The 19,530-nt window shown below is 43.9% G+C and overlaps 1 protein-coding gene across 3 annotated transcripts in view; it reads right to left on the reverse strand.

Annotated features, from left to right (window-relative positions):
* Positions 1-19,320, reverse strand: part of celsr2 (cadherin, EGF LAG seven-pass G-type receptor 2) — a 77,953-nt gene extending 58,633 nt beyond the window's left edge. For 2 of the 3 annotated variants that reach the window (XM_074635104.1, XM_074635095.1), the window contains exon 1: positions 15,410-19,319. In XM_074635104.1, coding sequence (XP_074491205.1) covers positions 15,410-18,992 — 3,583 coding nt within the window. In that variant the 5' untranslated portion in view covers positions 18,993-19,319. Of the gene's footprint in view, positions 1-15,409 lie in introns of all 3 variants that reach the window. The other variant, XM_074635088.1, reaches the window with a different exon arrangement.
* Between the last annotated feature and the right edge of the window lie 210 nt (positions 19,321-19,530).

Consider the following 19,530-nt stretch of genomic DNA (forward strand, 5'->3'; position numbering starts at 1 on the left):
TTAACCCCACATCTGCAATATTGTTCCTTCTTTAACAAAGTTGCCAATTTACACTCAGTTAACAGGTTTTTTTCTTAGCTAATAAAAAGCTAAACTTTTCATCCAATGCGTTCTGCCTCTTTTGCTCTCCACACAGGTTGTTTACCTACATGCAACCAAAGCCTGCTCAAACTTGATTGGTCAATACTACTCCGACTACAATTCTGCATACTTTTAATGGTGCCAATTTACCAAATGTTAACACATTTTTGGGCTAAAAATAAGACGGTGGCAGTGGTTGTCTGTGTGGTTTCTGGGGGCCCACAGTGTCAGACTGTCAAAGTTTCTGGTCTAATATATTTATGATATATACAGTAAATACATAAACAGGGAGGAAATCAAAGGAAATGGCTAAAGTGGAAACGAAATGAAAGATAATTTGGAGCAGGGAGGAGATTATGCTGAAGGTCTACTACCGGATACATACAAACTTATAATAAGAAACAATTAGTACCACAATGACAATTGTAGACAATATTATTTTTGTTGTTTGCACATCTGGAGAACACAAACGTCCTTTCAAATGTTGAAATCAAATGCAGATAGTATGCTAAAACTACCTTATTCTGAAATACAGTATAATACTGTTAGATACTGGAATAACAGCCGTCTCTGCCGGGCCTCTGCGGTAGGAATGAACATTAAAACGCTGTTAATGAGATACTACAGCGTGAAACTACTGTCAAAAGTGTCATGTTTGCATATTGCTGACAAACTCCACACCACCGAGTCCAAGCAAGGTCACAGAGAGACGACACATCCACACCAAACAAACCACAGAGCAGTGACCTGATAGTCCGGTCCCAACAGGACACGGTTTAATTTAATTACAATTAAATACTCTGCCCTTGGAGCAGCCTGAGAATCACACACATTAATTACTGCTGCTCTGCGGCTGTATGTGTGGATGTGTGAAACCCTGTATTTCACATGTTCTTTCTGAAGCTTTTGCCCTCCACAGCCTGAGATCAGCAGCTCAGTTGTGTCGTCACCTTGACATGTTTATGGCCAGCTTGAGATTAAACCTTACAGGTGCTGGGAGCCGTCAACATGGGGCCCACTGAACTGTAAATCTGGTCAAGAGTGAAATGAGACAAGGCCGAAACACTGGTTTAAAACTACAGAAGACAACTGGAGCCACAACTGTTTAAACACCAATTTTAAAAAAAGGTGCAGCTTGTGTAATTTTTGTTAAATAGACTATGAGCGTGCCGAAATACAATTACAAAATGACTCATCAAGTCATTTATTTTTCTCTGCTGCTTTGGCATCTTTGTGATTTCATGTGAATGGACTTTATCATTTCGTTCCACCTGATTGTGGACGTACAGGACCAGAAAGCACCCAGCAGGACAACAGGCTTAATCCTCGACTTCATTCCAGTCAGCCAGCTGAGGTTCAATTAACACTCCAGTAAAGTAGAAAGGGGAAAAATCAGACACTAATGAGGGCTGATGTGGGTTAAAGACCAAGGGAGCAGAAGTTTAGCATGATGTTGGAGCTCTGTGGCTCAGCGCTCTGTCAGGCACTGTTTAATAAAATAGTCTCTTATCTGTTAGATCAAGCTTATCAGATGCCTTCTTCATTAAAACCACTCTGTTTGGTGGGGATTTAATTTAAAAGCTGGAATCTCAAGTCCCGGTGATCAAAAGAGGCAGTAAAATGCGGCCGAGGGGGGGGCGGCCTGCTTGAATTAACCGGGGCTGAAAGGTGAAACACACTCAACTGCTGCCTGAATGGAGACCGGTGATGACTGGTTGGGGGTGGAGGCTGTGCGCTGCAAAGGGAGGGACAGGTTTTTCATCTCATTATCCCAATAACCCCCCCCATCCCTCTCCCCTCTTCCTGACCCCCCACTAGACAAGCAACGGCTGAAGCTGACACCCCACCACCACCACCATACGCTCTGCATAAAACACTCCAACGACTCCCACCAGTCCTCCGACCTCCAGCAGCACGCATCACCATCACAAATCAAGACCAAGGCTCAATCACCACAACATGCTTTCCTCTGGATTATATAAAAACACTGAGTCTGAATTCCCCCAGCAAGCCCCTCCTACACACTTTAGATATAGAACCACAAATTAATGGTCAGGGTTAACTAGTCATCACATTTGATTGGATACCTTTATTTACACGCGTCTCAGATCAAGTCATCAAAAATATTCTAGTGTTCTTTATTAATTCTGTTTAACAATAAAAGAAAAGAGAGGGATTTCTGTTTAAAAACAAAAAAAGGCTTTCTGGACATAATATCTATCATTTAACAAGAGTTATTACACGTCTTTGTTGAATACTCGATTCTGATTGGTCAATCACGGCGTTATTTCTTTATAGCAGATCGATGCTATGGGCGCAGTTCTGATGTCGGACTCTGGCGGACCATTTTTGTGTAAATTATTGATTTCTTAAGTAAGTAGCCGTGTGTTAAGCGGGATAATTTACAGCTAGCAGGTCATTGTTGTGAAATAAACCCCTTCAGGGCGATGCAAGACCCCCATACTCTGCATCGCCCTGTCGGGGTTTCACAACAATGACCGGCTCGCTGTATGTTATCCCTTACATAGATCAACAATTAACATGATTTAAACTTGAAAATATATTTTTATTCCATTAAAATTTGATTTCATTAAAATACAACAAGCTAACAACTAATGATTATTTTTATTGTTCAATTAATTCGTCGATCACTTTCTCGATTAATGGATTAGTTGTTTGGTCTATAAAATGTCATAAAATGGTGAAAAATGTCAATCAGAGTTTCCAACATTGAAGAAGCTGGATCAGAGAATTTTTACTTTCTTCATTAAAAAAATACTCAAACCGATAAATCCATCCATTATCTGTAACCGCTTATCCTACTTAGGGACGCAGTTGTGCTTGAGCCGATCCCAGCTGACATTGGGCGAAGGCGGGGTACAACCTGGACAGGTCGCCAGACTATCACAGGGCTAAACTGATAAATCGATTATCAAAATAGATGGCGATTCATTTAATAGTTTAATTCATTGTTGCACCTCTACACTAAAATATACGCCATCTATTATTATCCAGTCTAATTTAAACACTATATTGCCTTGCTTTAGAAGCAATTGGATATTGAGTAATTAGTAGCCTGGAGGGTAAACATGCCATGAGGGCTGAGACGACATTAAAGCTTCTCTAATCACCCAAAACATTCTTGAACAACCTGCGCTCGGGGGAACATTTCAGAGCACAATGACTGTGGACCGGTGGCGGATTTCTGTTTGATTTGGCATAAAAGCTCCTCACCTCCACCAGGTAGAGAACTGTAGAGCTGCAACGATTACTTGTCAACTATTAAATTAATCACCAACTATTCTGATAATTAATTAGAGTGATTTTTTAAGGGAAAAAAAATAATAATTCTCTGATTCCAGCTTCTTAAATGTGAATATTTTCTAGTTTCTTTACTCCTCTATGACAGTAAACTGAATATCTTTGAGTTGTGGACAAAACAAGACATTTGAGGACGTCATCTTGGGCTTTGGGAAACACTGATCGACATTTTACACCATTTTCTGACATTTTATAGACAAAAAAAAGATAAGATTTAAGATAAGATATTCCTTTGTTAGGGGGGAAATTTGCAAAAAACTAAACGATTAATCAAGAAAATAATCAACAGATTAATCAACAATGGAAATAATAGTTATTTGCAGAACTGTGTTGTTGGTTAAATAGTTGGGGAAAAAGCAGTAACACCATATTAAACACATCTGATCTCCAACAGCTCGTGTACTAGAGAACTTGCATGCAGATCTCGCTGTGAAAGGAGCGAATGGACAGCATGCTCAAACTCCCACGCAGCAGATCTGCTGTTATCTGTATCCGAGCGATGTTACATCAACACACAATTACACTGAGCGTCATAATGTGCACTTCCACTGTGTGCAAGCATGTGTGTGTGCATTTGTTTCACAACAGAAGAATAAAAGGGTTGAATAAATATTCATATGTCTCTGACCTTGTTTTTGAAACAATGATTAAATTAAAATCTAACAGTGCCGTAACTGGCTGTTTTTATCTTCTTCTGCGGAGCAATTAAGCTTAAGTAGTTAGAAAAAAAGAACAAAGATCAGCTGTAATGATAACCACAACACAACAACACCTCATTCCTTACAGTGCCTGGTGAAGTCAATAATGAAAACTGCTGCTGTAGCTCAATGTCAACCCAAGGATTTCAATCCAGAGGAGTCAGAGAAAAACCCACAATCCCTCTCCGGATTGCTCCACTCAGGAGGAAAGCTGACGACGTCGGACAGACAGAGGCCATTCGTACTGATTTGCGGACCCCGCCACAGCATCCCCTGATGACACTTTTCTGCTGTATCGCAAAACCACAAGAAGAAGACATTCCTCAGATTCTTCCTCCATAGTGAAGCAGCTTTAGAGCCACAGAAAAGGACCTGAACTCCTCCAATCACAACATTAGCATATCAAAGGAAAACTGCTGTCAGCGCACTAGTAAAGAGACATTAGCATGCAGAAATGTGACCGAGCATGAGGCCGTTACTCAAACGTACCAATAGTCATTTGATAGATATTGGGATACTTAGCATCCAGCAGCATAATAGTGACTTTGTCATTTATTAAAAAGCTTTAAAACGGAGCGGGCAACAACTCAAAGTCATATTCTAAGTGCTAAAAAAACACTTTCAGCGATATTATATTAACTTATCCTGACATTTTAATGTTTGAACACAGTCACAAGTAAATTATTTTTGGAAAGACAAACAGTCTGCTGAGATCAACAAAAAAACCTGCATCTTAGTGAACAGCATAAATAGTCACTCATTAAATGAGTGTGAAAACACAATCATACCGCTGTAGCAGCTCACGAGGAACCCATCTGTTTTGTTAGCCTGACGCCTTCCTGTCAGTATTAATATTAATCAGATGGTGATGAAACATCTCAAACTCCTGCATGCCATGGTTCACCACCTCTCTACCAGTCACACACCTCCTGTCTCACAGCCTAATGTTGACAGTTTGCACGGCAGAGCTGTAGCATATGAAACCAGGTCACTGTGAAATCTCAGTCTGCTTCGACACTAAATGAGAGCAATGTAGCGTAAAGGTAACGGCCTGTTAAAGACACATAATCTGTCACCTTCACAGTGTGAAAATCATGTACTGGTAGTGATTTCTGTACTCCGGTGGAGGTCTGGAATTATTTTTACTACTTGTACTATACCAGCGGTTCCCAAACAATCCCCCACAGCCCTGATGAACACAAGAACCCCTTCATCAACACCACACGTCATCTTCCAAACTGATTTCAAGCTGTTAACAAACACTTTTAATCAAAGAAAATATCAAAAATATTGAGAAATGCGATATTATGTTTTGTGATAGTGTTACACTATATAGATATAGATATATAAAGAGATGCGCCCTCTCAGTGTGTGTGCCCTCTCAAAGTCGTGCTATGATGTTGGATGTTACAGCGACTGTGATAAATGCAAATGCAGATCCCAGATGCAGATTATGCATATGTGTTTGTTCTTTATACTATGACAGTTTTCCTCAAGTTTGATTAAAAGAAAATCACAATATATCGCCTTGCTTACGGTATCGCAATATACTGCATCGTAACTCCTATATCATGATGTGTATCGTATCGCCATATTCTTGTCAATACACAGCCCTACAATTAATTATTAGGGCTGTCAATCGATTCAAATATTTAAAAGCGATTTATTGCAACTTAATCACACATTTTTTTATCTGTTCAAAACGTACCTTAAATGGAGATTTGTCAAGTATTCAATACTCTAATCAACATGGGAGTGGGCAATTATGCTGCTTTATGCAAATGTATGTATATATTTATTATTGGAAATCAATCAGCAACATGAAACAATGACAGATATTGTCCAGAAACCCTCACAGGTACTGCATTTACTCGTGGGTACCCATAGAACCCATTTTCTTTCACATATTTTGAGGTCAGAGGTCAAGGGACCCCTTTGAAAATGGCCATGACAGTTTTTCCTCGCCAAAATTTAGCTTAAGTTTGGAGCGTTATTTAACTTCCTTTGCGACAAGCTAGTATGACATGGTTGTTACCAAAGGATTCCTTCGGTTTTCTAGTTTCATGTGATGCCAGTATCTAGTTTGCATCAAGTTTGCATTCAAACTGTATTTGGAGTGGCCAAGATGGACACTTCAACCATATCCAAACATTACTTCTTGCTATTTCAACCATTTATCCAGTAATTTTTAGCTATTTCCCCATTTAATCATTACTTTTAGCTAACTATTTAGTCTTCTCTTCACACTCTCAAATCACAACAACTAGTGTTTCAACAGTTACACCACAATGTGTGAATATATATTTTTTAATCAAATCATAATTTCTTGTTTTTACAAATTAGTTAGAGCTGCTCCACAATCTTTCCCCCGTATCCCCGGGCACCTGCATAAGTACGCCCTGAGGTCTAAGTACCCCTGGCTGGGAATCTCTGTAGAGCTTCATCATATGTGCTCAGTCAGTGATTCACTGGAGGGAAGGTTTTAAAAAGTGCCTGCATCAGACTGTAAAGTAAATAGGATGATTCACGGATGGATAGCCGGCCTGGTGGAACTGTCATGAAGACAGCAGCACCGGGCAAAACAAGTGGACACAAAGACAGGGGGGGGGGCCGCCCCAGACAGAGCCCACTCCCATTGTCTGCTGGGACGAGGAGGACAATGCAGGACAACGCTGAGATATACGCAAGCACCCCATGGCCTCACCCCAGCGATGCACCACCCCTAATCCCAAACACGACTTCCCCTCCTAACATTATAGATGATGTCATCCTCCCGCCTCCTTCACCCGCAGCTCCTCCGGACCTTCAATGCAACCAAGCGTAGAGGAGCGAGGCCGACAGGAGGATGTGCTGCTGCTGAGAAACAAAGCGGCGGAGGGAAATCGGATACCCTCAGAGTGCATCTGTGTCGCAAATCAAAGAGCTTAAAGACAACACTATCATATCACCGTGAGCTTTAAGCTCTTCAAAACAGAGGGGCCTCTGACATCTGTCGCATGGAAGACTAAACTTTATCCTTCGTATGGAAAGTTTCGGTCAGGTGTCGGCTGACTTGCTGCATGTCCTGTAAAAAATGCCTGCAGAGTGAAAGCAGCCGGGAGGATAGGTCAGTGTGTCCCGGAGCATTACAGGTCCAAAGAAAGCCTTACATGCTTCACTGGAACGAGGGAGAGGGGGACAGTTGCTCTTTAGAACTTTATGTGCCTCCCCTCCCCCCCCCCCATCTTCACGCCACAAAAGGGACCTTACCCCTCGTCCCCACCCACAAGGAATTTCTCAGGCATTGCTAGGTTCACCATGACAACTGGGTGCTTAACAAAGCATTTCTCTTAGGCATTCTTCCTTTCACAGGGGAGAGAGGGGGGGACAACAGTCAAAGGAGGGAGAGGAGGGGGGGCAGAGGAGCTTGAAATGATGGGAGGGAAGAGTGGAGGTTGCAGGGGTGAGAGCTATAGACCCGGGCAGATAGGAGAAAAATGGGTAATGGTGACAGGCGGACAAAAAGAGGGAAAGAGAAACAGGATCAAGGTGATAGGTGATGTTAAATACGAGGAAAAAGAGGAGAAAACAGAGCTACAAACATTCCAAGCAAGCCTGCGAGTGTGACTAACGCCATCCAGGGAGGCACAGAGAATGAAAGGAGCGCATTACAGATGACTCCGGTCGCGTTAAACACGGGCGAGCATTTGCAAGCTGTGACTTTGAATCCTATGAATCAACCAACAGAAAATTCATCAACCATTTAAGAACTAGGGCTGGGACGATACACCTATCTCCGATTCAATACTATCACGATACTTGGGTGCCGATTCGATATGTATTTGCGATTTTTTTAAGTATTGCGATTCGATATTGTGATTTACTGCGATTTTTGTTAACTTTTTTAACTCTAGATCATGGGGAAAAAGTTGAATTATACACTTCTAGGGACTTTTCATTTAAAAAATATCTAAATTAATACATTAAAATGTTTGATTTTCAGCATGTATGTAGTCAGAGATGTCCTGAAGTCAAATATATCAGTCATTGTCAGGCATTATTTTTTTTCTTTTAGCAACCCAAAAAATCAAAGAATAAGGATATTTCCTTCACAAATTAGTGGTATTTTCTTTTTAATTGATAAGGGACATGTAATGTTTTATACTTCTGGTGAATATAATCAATCAATCTTATTTCCACATATGAATTTTATATATACAGTTCCATTTATTAACACCTTATTTTGAAAACCAGACGTAGTCACCCATGTATACCTCCTTTAAATTCGCCAAGTCGCCAAGAACGTTCTCTTTATCCATCCATGGTCAGCTCCATCGGGGCCGTTTGAATGCATTTAACATAAATGTCAGTATATGGGTGCTCTACAGTTGTAGCGTCGGCTGATTGGACCACAGAGATGCGAGTGACGGCTGGTTTGACCGCACATTGCCGCAATACGATAACGTTTCCTGTCCATGACAGAGTTAACATGCAGCTTTAGCCGTGATGTCTAGCTCTGCTTTTCCTGGCAATGTGTGAAGTGTTTCCATACTTTGCTGTATGTGTAGTGTTTACCACTTTGGATTTAAAATGTGAGGGTGCGGGTCGTATCCACGTGGACCCTCCGACATTTTCTACTTTCTAGTGTCTGCTAGCTGCTGCCGGCTGTGGTTTGTTTTGGTTGACGGATACGGAACGGATATGATTTCACGTTACTCAGATTACAACAATAAAAGCGGTAACTTCCTTCTATCTCCGCATAGACTCAAATGAAGCAAATTCTGGCATTAAAGAATCAATTTCAAAATCGGAAAAATACAGTCGTGATACATAGGTGAATTTTTTTCCTACTCCTATTAAGAATGCAGAAATCCAAGGTGTGCTCTGCTTGAGTGAAATAATTATGCGACGGTGAGCAGGAAGGCAATCAGAGAGGTCCAGCTGTTGGAGGCCACACACACACACATAAATATACCAGAGTTGTGCAGCTTGATGGGCTAGTGTTACAGAAGACGAACCCCTGAGAAAGTCCCTCCACAGACAGCTTAAAGGTTTAATAGATTATAATGAAATTACGCTGGCTGTGAATGTCTTGGCTCTACTATATGTCATGGAGCAGAGAGTCTCCTCCATTAAAATTCCAGTCTTGTAGCACAATCTTATGCGAGGATGGCGAAGGGGCAGGGGGCAAAGGGGGTCTAAGACAACATAGAAACACATTCAACCACATAGAATATCCTGTTTCTGACTGGGAAAAAAGCTGAGCGTCTAAATATTTCAAGCAAGTTATGAAAGCACCAAATACTCTTTGAGAAACCAAAAACGTACATATAATCGTATTCATTGTTTGCTCCAGTTAGTTGGGCTGAATGCCAACAGGTTTGGCTCAGACAAGTTTGACAACGAAGTACTTTAACCTTGGAGCATCCACAGCCACTTTAGACCTGCACTTGAAACTTGAAAGGGTCTCTCTCTCCTCCCAACAGTGACCAGAGCCAGAAAATATCTGCTGTCCACCATGTAATTTCAGCGTCTGTACAACCTGCAGTGTGATGTGAGCTGAATCAAACTACCATCATTAGTTGCGGAGGCGTGTTTGTCTGTTAAATCTCTGCATTGGCGTTTGCAAAGTAAGCATGCAGGGCATGGTACTGGTTTGGATTCTGAATTTGATTAAAACAAGGACAAGGTGTCCTCATGGCCTGGTTGTAATAATGTATACATTGAATATTTGCCTCACAGTAGGGTTCAAATTTAAGTGTGTCACTCCTACAGAGTCACATTATAGTACAAGAAACATACAGGAATTGACACATCAACATAATGGTGACAAAATTACAGAAAACACAACAAATCAACCTCTTCTTTAAACTAAAAAGCATGACTACTTGTTCAAAAATGAGGGATAATGAAGGATTAGCTACAGTTTCTATACTGAAATTAACAGGGCTTTAAGGATGAAAGAAAAGAGCAGGGGGAAAAAATCGTTGCCATCAAATGCAAACACCTATTTATGCAGGCTCACGCTTGCCTGGGAACAGTAGATCAGCCCCTGAGTATGTCAACACTGGTCCGACAGATCCCAGGATACAGATGCAGCGGATCTAATCCCCCAGACGACAACCAGCCTCTCAATTCTGCAGTGTGACCACAATTCAATTCAATATACAGAAGTGACACGAGACGAACATTATCATCACATGTGTCAGCTTTGTTTTCAACAAATCCTAAAAAATATGGTCTCAGTTTCGGTACGACACAAATTTATTCACACACCACCTAATATGAGTTGATCATTCTCTTTCCTCTCATTTAGTACAGCGGGAGGCTCAACACCCACACCACTGCTGTAAATCTGACTCCTTAACATAGTTAAATATTATAATCACTCATTTATGCCATTGCACACAATAAGGCAGCAGGATCTCAGGGTTATGTGATTGTCAGATGGGGTTTTAAGTGCCTGCTTTTGGTTTTGAATGGTTATAGTGCCAATCTGAATAGCAATGTTCTCCGTTAGAAGATAAGTCAAATTATTTAATTTATTTGGAGTAAGAAAAATGTATTTATTCTATTTAAATAACTTTAATATTAAAAAAAGAAAAAATAATCGCCGCATGAGCGCAGTGCTGAGCGGCAGCCATGAGCTAGCCAGCGGTGAACGGGCTCACCTGCAACAACATGCATGAAATCTGTGACCGCAGAGAGCCAGCAACACATGACGTCACCATTTCTGACGGCTGTCATCCGAAAATGTGACCCCACTGTACCTGTATGATAAATGAGGCAAATATGTGACTAGGGCTGTTCCGATTACTGTTTTTTGGGCTTCGAAGCTTCGGCGGTATTCGAAGGTATTCAAAGCTTCGGGACAGCGCCGCTGCTGCACTACTGTACACACACGCACCTCTACACACAACAAACAGCGATATCCGTCAGAGAATAACTAGTAATAATTAAAAGGGACTGTTTGTAACTTCTTACACGTATAAATCAATCCGGGTTGGTGTACCATGCACGTTCGTGTGTGGCTACGCTGTTCAGACTCAGTCTCCAACACAAACTACACGGAAGCACCAAAACCGCAAAGTTATATCTAGTGAAGCCCGTCTTACTAAACAGTGTTGGCCGCGGTCGGAAGACGCAGGGGAGACCGTAGCTTTGGTCTCCAGGGCCGGAGTCTCTGCTCCTCTGCCTGCTTGCCTTCACTCAGCTCGCTCCATCTCACGTGCATGCGCGCACACTACACACTGCAGAAGAGTTAGTTTAGCTCTGAGAATATCTAGTGAATGTACAGTGGACGTTTATGCAGAAATAACTGCTGCAGCTCCTCCAGACCAACAGAGGTTTCCCGTGTCTTGTGAAGTGACGGGGCTCCGCAACGAGTTACGTTATCGTCTCCGACCGGGTACCGGTGTCTCCCCTGTTCCCTCCGACCGCGGTCGGGAGGCTGAAGCAGGAAAAGCCAACACTAGGATCAGCAGTGATTCATGGAGAGACATTCGTCTGTTCAGCTAACATTACTGCCAAGCAGGTGAAATATAGAGTGATATTGTGGTTTTAGCTGAGGTGTGTCGCCTCACTGTTTTGACGGATGCTCGCCCACATTCACGTAGCGCGTGCACACGGGCGAGCGCGAGCAACAGGACACTGACTTTCGTTGACTTAACGGCCACAGGTGTCGCTGTTACAACCAATTTCTGATTCTTACAAACAGTCCCTTTAATGTTGAATATAAATAATGAATAATGTTGTGGAATTATTCCTTATTTCATGGGCTATTTTGGGATTTATACATTATTATTACGTACTTGTATATACATTTTTTTTTTTAAAAAGGAGTAGGCTACTATATATATACACATACAGTATATATGCACTTTCTCTCTCTCTCTCTCTATATATATATATATATAATAGCCTACTCCTCATTATTACATACTACATTCCTGTTTATACCTCTGTAGGACTCACTTTAAACTTGATGCAAAGTGTAGCTACATTTGAACCGTTGCATCCATTTCACTGTGAAGAGCGACGCTCAGAAATTATGTTAATCACAGTCCATCATATATATATATATATATATATATGTAAATATATATATATATATATATATACAGAGGTGAAGACAGGAATGTAGTATGCATAGAGAAGTAGTAAATACACACGTAGAGGTGTAACAGTTTGTAAAATAGTATGTAAAGTATATAAAGGTAAAGTGACAATGGTAAAGTGTGACCATGTGCACGGGCCGCACAGGTAGGTAAACAAAAATGAGATAAAACTAAGCATTAAAACACACACATGTTGATCATTTTTATTTAAAATCATGTTACTTGTATTTATTGTATTTGTACTTATTTATGCTTTTACATTCCCTTTAGATTACCCAGGTTATTAAAATACCTGTAGGTATACAGTATATGCAATGACAGTATCAAGCATACATGTCATATGTTACATTATATGTTGAAGATGTTGATATGGTATTTCAATTAATATAGGGATTAACAGATTTCATATTTGTATTGATGTAATGTGATTACCAAATTAGTCATTTAAATACCTTCAAATATAGTTACTTCATATGTGAGATTTTGGGATGATATTTAATGATGATTTAAAACAAAAACGAGGTCCAGTTTTATCTGAAAAGTAAATACTGTATGTCAAGGAGTTGGGGCAATGCAATGGATTATATTCCTGAATTCACTTTTAAGAAGCTCATAATAATCTGTGGATTATTCAAAGGTTACCTTCCCAAAGCTACTGCACAGGACTCACTTTAAACTTGATGCAAAGTGTAGCTGCATTTGAACCGTTGCATCCATTTCACTGTGAAGAGCTGCGCTCAGAAACGATGTTAATCACAGTCCGACAACATACAAAAGAGCCCATCAAAAATCGTCCATCATAAGGGGGCCCCCTTAAACGGCAGCATAAAGAGAGAGATAATGGGAAGACTTGGGAGGTCCCTGGAGGGAGAAGGCTTTGAAAATTGGGGTCAGCAGCATCTATAGGAGGAGCTCATCTCCGTACCCCATCTCCTCCTCCAACAGCCCGACTAAAGGCTTTCCTGCTCTGTTACAGTACATTACAGTACGACTGTGTTTTCTCAGCTTGCACAACCACAACTTAACCCTCCACCCCTTCCCCCTCTGCCTGTCCTCCTGCCTCCCTCCGTCTCCCTCCGTCTCCTGCAGGGGTGCTGACACATAAACCCCAGCAGGTGCTGGACGCGCTGAGGAGACACAGCCTCTAATTGGTCCTTGGTGGAGTCACAGCTGTTGCCCCCGACCACGGCCTGGTATGAGCCGTAGCGCCTGCCCCTGAATCGACAGCCCACTATTGTTCTCCAGAGAGGCAAAGCTCAGCCCCAAATCCATTATAACGACTACCCACTCAAACCATACAGTATCGGCTATTCAGTGTCAGCTCATCAACAAATGTGAAAACACTTCAACTGTCTCATTCAGTCAAATCAAAGAAATCTCAAGCCCCATTCCAGCCTTAATCCTCACTGTTCTTGTTAAGTATCTGATTTCATCTTAAACCAATCTCTTAATAATGTTCCCTGGTTCTGTTTCCCTCGCTCTCAGGTTGTGCCAAGGTCAAAGAGAAGGCAGATTTACAGCGGATCACACTGCGTCAAATAAGCTCCAACGGAGGGTAACCACAACATACCCCCCTCACTCTCTGTGGGTGCAATTCAAGTTCAGTCACATTTTTGGAGCAAAAGAAAAAACACTGTAATTTGTGCTGGCATGCAAAATTAAAGGTGCAGAGACATGCAGGTTAGAAGAGACAACACCGGCAGTGAGCATGAACAGAAAAGAAGTGAAAGCTTTGTCTTTGATCTGCCTTTTTCACGCTTATATTGTCCAAAACAGTGATTTACATCTCAACCAACTCTTGTTATCTTTAAAAACACCATCAAACCAGCATCACACGCTCCTGAGCTGAACGCTGACAGCTATTCAATTTCAGCCTTTCTATCAGATTAGAACATGAAAACTCGGGCTGTCAAAGTTAACGCGATAACGTGTTAACACAAATTTGTTTTAACGCCACTAATTTCTTTAAGGCATTAACACAACTTCAGATTTTTAGTTTGTAGCGGCCTCAGTTTTAAAGCTAGAATGAAGATACTGGCATCATATGAAACTAAAAAACCTAAAGAATCCAACCATGTCATACTAACTTGTCGTGAAGGAGGTTAAATAACGCTCCAAACTTACACTACATTTTGGTGAGGAAAAACTGGCATGGCCATTTTCAAAGGGGTCCCTTGACCTCTGACCTCAAGATATGTGAAGGAAAATGGGTTCTCTGGGTACCCACGAGTCTCCCCTTTACAGACATGCCCACTTTATGATAATCACATGCAGTTTGGGGCAAGTCATAGTCAAGTCAGCACACTGACAGCTGTTGTTGCTTCAGTTTGCCATGCTATGATTTGAGCATATTTTTTTATGCTAAATGCAGTACCTGTGAGGGTTTCTGGACAATATGTGTCATCGTTTAGTGTTATTAATTGATTTCCAATAATAAATACATGTATATACATACGTTTGCATAAAGCAAGCATATTTGCCCACTCCTATGTTGATAAGAGTATTAAATACTTGACAAACTTCCCTTTACGGTACATTTTGAACAAATAAAAAAAATGTAGGATTCAATATCTTAATCAATTGACCGCCCTAAAGAAAACACAAAACAATACAACACCTAAAGAACATCAACTCTTAATTCTGACTTTAAACAATCTATAGAAATAGACCATAATTGAATTAGGTCTGTTATTGTATGTGGGAGGGGGGTATGATGGGTAATTATGGGGCATGATCAGTCTACCCAGTGGAGTGTGGATCTCACAGGATACAGACGTGCTCAGACAAACAGCTATTTAAATCTCCACAATAGACGGAGCTAAATCACGCTTGTGTAAACGAGACAACTCCCTCAATGAGGGGTCCAAAAAACAGAACCCCCCACATTTACATTAACCAAATGAAACCTCACAGACTTTAAATGCTTAAATACGTCTTTATGACTCGGTGCTCCGTTGTTTTGTTTTGTTTTTAGTTGAGGGGGAAGAAGTGGAGTGGCTTACAAATATCCTGCAGTGAATATTAATCCTCCTTCATGAATATTTCTATTAGAGGGAAATCACTGTGGAACACTGAAGACGTACTTAAGTCATCACTTCCATTATCCGGTGAAGTGAAGCGAAAATGTAAATGAAGACATGTTAATGGAAATAGAGTAGGAATACACCTCACACTCACTGGGTGGAGTCAGCAATCACAAAAGGGTTATCTCACCTGACACTGAGATCCTCATGGAGGCCTCCAGGGGCCGGTTGTTATCCAGGGCCTGGCTCAGCTGGATCTCCCCTGTGCTTTGGTTCAGGAGGACCAAGTTCAGCTCGTTTCCCACCTCGAAGCTGTAGTGGAGCTGATCCGAGACGTCGGGGTCGTGTGCTGGGATGCGTCCGATCACTCCGGTGGGGAAGCTGCTCGATTTGTCCGTCACATAGTTGTTGAAGATGATCTGGAAGTTTTTGAGAACGGGCACGTTGTCGTTCTTGTCCACCAGTTTGATGTGGATTGTGGCGCGGCTGACCAGAGGGGCGGAGGTGGCCTGGACCACAATCACATACTCAGATAAGGTCTCGTAGTCCAGGTCTATTAATGCTGTCAGTTCTCCAGAGAAGATGTCCAGCTGGAACACCTCTGGGATGTTTCCCTCCACTATCTGGTACATGATCTGTGCATTACTGCCGTCATCTGGATCTGTGGCTAATATGTGTGCAACCACGACGCCTATGGGGCTGTTCTCCTCCACCATGATGTCAAACTCATCTTTCTCAAACACAGGGGGGTTGTCATTCACATCCAGGATGGTCACTTGGAGGTTAACTGGTGTTTTCAGAGCAGGAACACCTTTATCTACAGCGAACGCCTGCAGGCTGTAAACCGGCACATTTTCTCTGTCTAATCTACGCAGCGTGCGAACAATGCCAGAGGTGGATTCGATTATGAAGTCTCCATCGCCGTCCTCCCCGCCCTGGAAGGTGTAGAAGACGCGGCCATTGAGCCCAGAGTCTCTATCAGTGGCAGAAACCTGGACCACGCTGGTGAACACCGGCACGTCCTCCATGACGGAGCCCACGTAGTGGTCTCTGAGGAAGCGGGGGGAGTTGTCGTTGACGTCACTCACCAGTATCTCCAGGTAGGTTGTGTCAGACTTCTGCGGGATCCCGTTATCCCGAGCGGTGATGGCGAGCGTATAGGAGACCTGGTCCTCATAGTCCAGCTCCATCTGTGTGGTGACGGCTCCCGTGTCGGCGTCGATGTCAAACTGAGGGATGCTGTCGTCCATAAAATAGGTGATGCGTGCGTTCTCACCCGTGTCTTCATCTGTGGCACTTATCACCACGACGGTGGTGCTGACGGGCCTGTCCTCGTTGATGTTGACGGTGTAATGTGAGCTCTGAAACACAGGACGGTGTGTGTTGGCGTCGGTGACGTTAACGAACACTTTAGCGGTGTCAAGGCGTGTGCCGTCACTAGCAGTGATGGTGAGGGCGTACTGGCGTTCTAGCTTGTAGTCTAAAGGCAGCGCCAGTGTGATGAGGCCTCCTCCGCTCTGACTCGTGATGGAGAATCTGTTGCGGGTGTTTCCGCTGGATATCTGGTAGGTCACCACGCTGTTGATGTCCTGGTCCACAGCCGACACCGTCACCACGCTGGTCCCCACAGCCGCATCCTCGTTCAATCGCATGTAATACCCCTTCTGTGTGAACTCTGGGTTGTTGTCGTTGACGTCCAGAATGGTCATGCTGATGCTGGCTGAGGAGGACATGATGGGGTAGCCGTGATCTCGAGCCTCCACTCCAAAGTTGTAAAAATCTACACTCTCCCTGTCCAGCTCGGCCGCCACTACAATCCACCCCGTGCTGTTGTTGATGCTGAAGGGGAAGTTTGGCGTGGTTTCAGTGAGGCTATACGCCAGCCTGGAGTTGTCGCCAGAGTCTGCGTCCACGGCCTGGATGTGGATGATGGAGTAGCCCAGTGGCACGTTCTCCAGCACGGTGGCCTGGAATGGCGTGCTGACAAAAATGGGGGCGTTGTCGTTGACATCCAGCACCTGCACCGTCACCAGGCCGCTGATGTTGGAGAGCGGGGGGCGTCCTCCATCCTGAGCTCTGATTCTCAGAGTGTACTCTTTGTTCGCCTCGTAGTCCAGGTGACTCACCAGGTCCATGTTACCCGTCTGAGCGTCGATATAAAACTGTCCCCTGGTGTTCCCGCTCATGATGCTGAAATGGACAACGGCGTTGCTCCCTCTGTCCTGATCCGTGGCGGTGACCTGCAGGATCTCCGTGTTGGGCGCCATGTCCTCTGGCACCTGGACCACGTAGCGTTTCTCACTGAACTGGGGAGCGTTATCGTTGTCATCCTCGACCACAATGTAAACAGTGGCGGTGGCGCTGCGGGGCCCGGGGTCACGACCTTGATCATTTGCCTCGACTAACAGCATATAGCCGTCCACCTCCTCTCGGTCCACCAGACCTCTGGTACGGATTACACCGGACCTCGAGTCAATCTCAAACACATCATTGGTGCCATTATTGTTGATGATGCGGTAGAGGATGTTACCATTAACAGGTGCGTCCCCATCTGTGGCCCTCACCGTTAACACCTCATAGCCTATCTCTAGATTCTCCCTGATGCTTTCCTTATAGTCCTGCTGCTCAAACACGGGGTTGTGATCATTAGTGTCTCTGACTGTGATAGTGAGGGTGGCCATGGCTGTACGCCGGGGCGTGCCGTGGTCGACGGCGGTCACACGGAACACATGGGTGTCTTTTGTCTCCCGGTCCAACACCTCGACTGTGGACACCCCGCCGTTGGCCGGGTCCACAGCAAAGAGGTTGTTGGAGCGGCTATCAAAGAGAGCTTCTATGAAATACTCCAGCCTGCCCGCCTCCCCTTCATCCACATCCACCGCTTTCAAAACAACAACAGGAGTCCCAGCCGGCTTATTCTCCGGCACAGACACTTGGTACATGGGAGGTTGAAACTGGGGGCTGCTGTTGACACTTCTCCTCCTCCTCATCCTGCTCACAATCCCTGAATCAGACTGAGCCGCCTTTTCTAACAACTTCCCCAGGTGGCCCTGCCTGAAGGGGCCCTGCCCCACACGCCAGTGGATGGAGATGTGCTCAACTTTAGCACTCAGTCCCTCTCCTGTGAGTACATCGCAGAGAAGGTCCATCTCCAGGAGTGTGTCCTGCCTCCAGCACAGCGTCTCCGACACAAACAAGTCCCCCTCAGAGAAGTAAAAGTCCCTGCTGTTGGTGACTTTGCAGCGGATCGGAGCTCCAGGCAGAAGACCCCCCACTGCAAATAAAGCAGAGCCTGCTTGGTGGCACTCTGACTGGTAGTGGTGGTGGTGGCTGTGGGAGTTAAACAAACTGAGCACCTCCATGTCCCACTGGGGTTTTCTTCTTTTAGGCTTGTTTGAACAGTTCCTACCGTGGACATGCACGTCGTACTGGCTGGTGAGGAGGTGCCTGTAGTTGGAGTCAGTGCAGTCCTTCACGGTGTACACAGTGAAAGGGTTGGAGAGCAGAGAGGCGCACTTTATGGAGTCAGAAACAAACACAATGCCCGCTGCAGCGTCCGTCTCCAAGAAGCGCTCCGTGAACCTTGGAGCGAGGATTTGATCCAGAGCGCACCGTGCGTCCTGCTGCTGAGCACCACCACCACCACCGGACACCACCACCGTCCTCTGACCAGCATCCTCACTCATGTGAACAGTGTAACAATGCACCAGCGACACCAGTTCACACCACCAGAAAATCAACAACAAATCCCATTTAAAGAAGGAGAAGTGCATCGCTGCTCAGTTTGTGTGTATTCTCCCGAAGTGGAGAATCTCTGCAGCTCAGCTCCGGATATATTCCTCCTTTAAACTTTCCGCCTGTGAGTTTCCCTTTGTTGTTGTTGCAGAGGAGCCATGCTCTCGCTGGAGCACTTCTTCTTCTTCTTCTCCTGGTCACTCCGGTTTGGTTTGAAGAGGTAAAACCCGCAGTAACCTTGTCCTGGAGCTGCTCACACACACTCACACTCACTCACAGCGGTAACAACAGCAGCAGCAGCAGCAGCTCCTCTCAGTCCGAGTAACAACGCTTGAATGGTGGAAATGGCTCCAGCTCCCACTGCGCCTTCAGCAGGCTGCTCATTATCATAAACCTGAGAGTGTGTGTGTGTGTGTGTGTGTGTATGTGTGTGTGTGTGTGTGTGTGAGAGAGAGAGAGAGAGAGAGAGAGAGAGAGAGAGAGAGAGAGAAAGAAAGATGTTTGTGATGAGTAATGTTCCCACCTTTCATGCTGTGTTGAGGAATATTATGTATTAATACACGTGTCGATTGATTA

The sequence above is a fragment of the Sebastes fasciatus genome, chromosome 1 (assembly GCF_043250625.1).
Source record: "Sebastes fasciatus isolate fSebFas1 chromosome 1, fSebFas1.pri, whole genome shotgun sequence".
Taxonomy (NCBI): Eukaryota; Metazoa; Chordata; class Actinopteri; order Perciformes; family Sebastidae; genus Sebastes; species Sebastes fasciatus.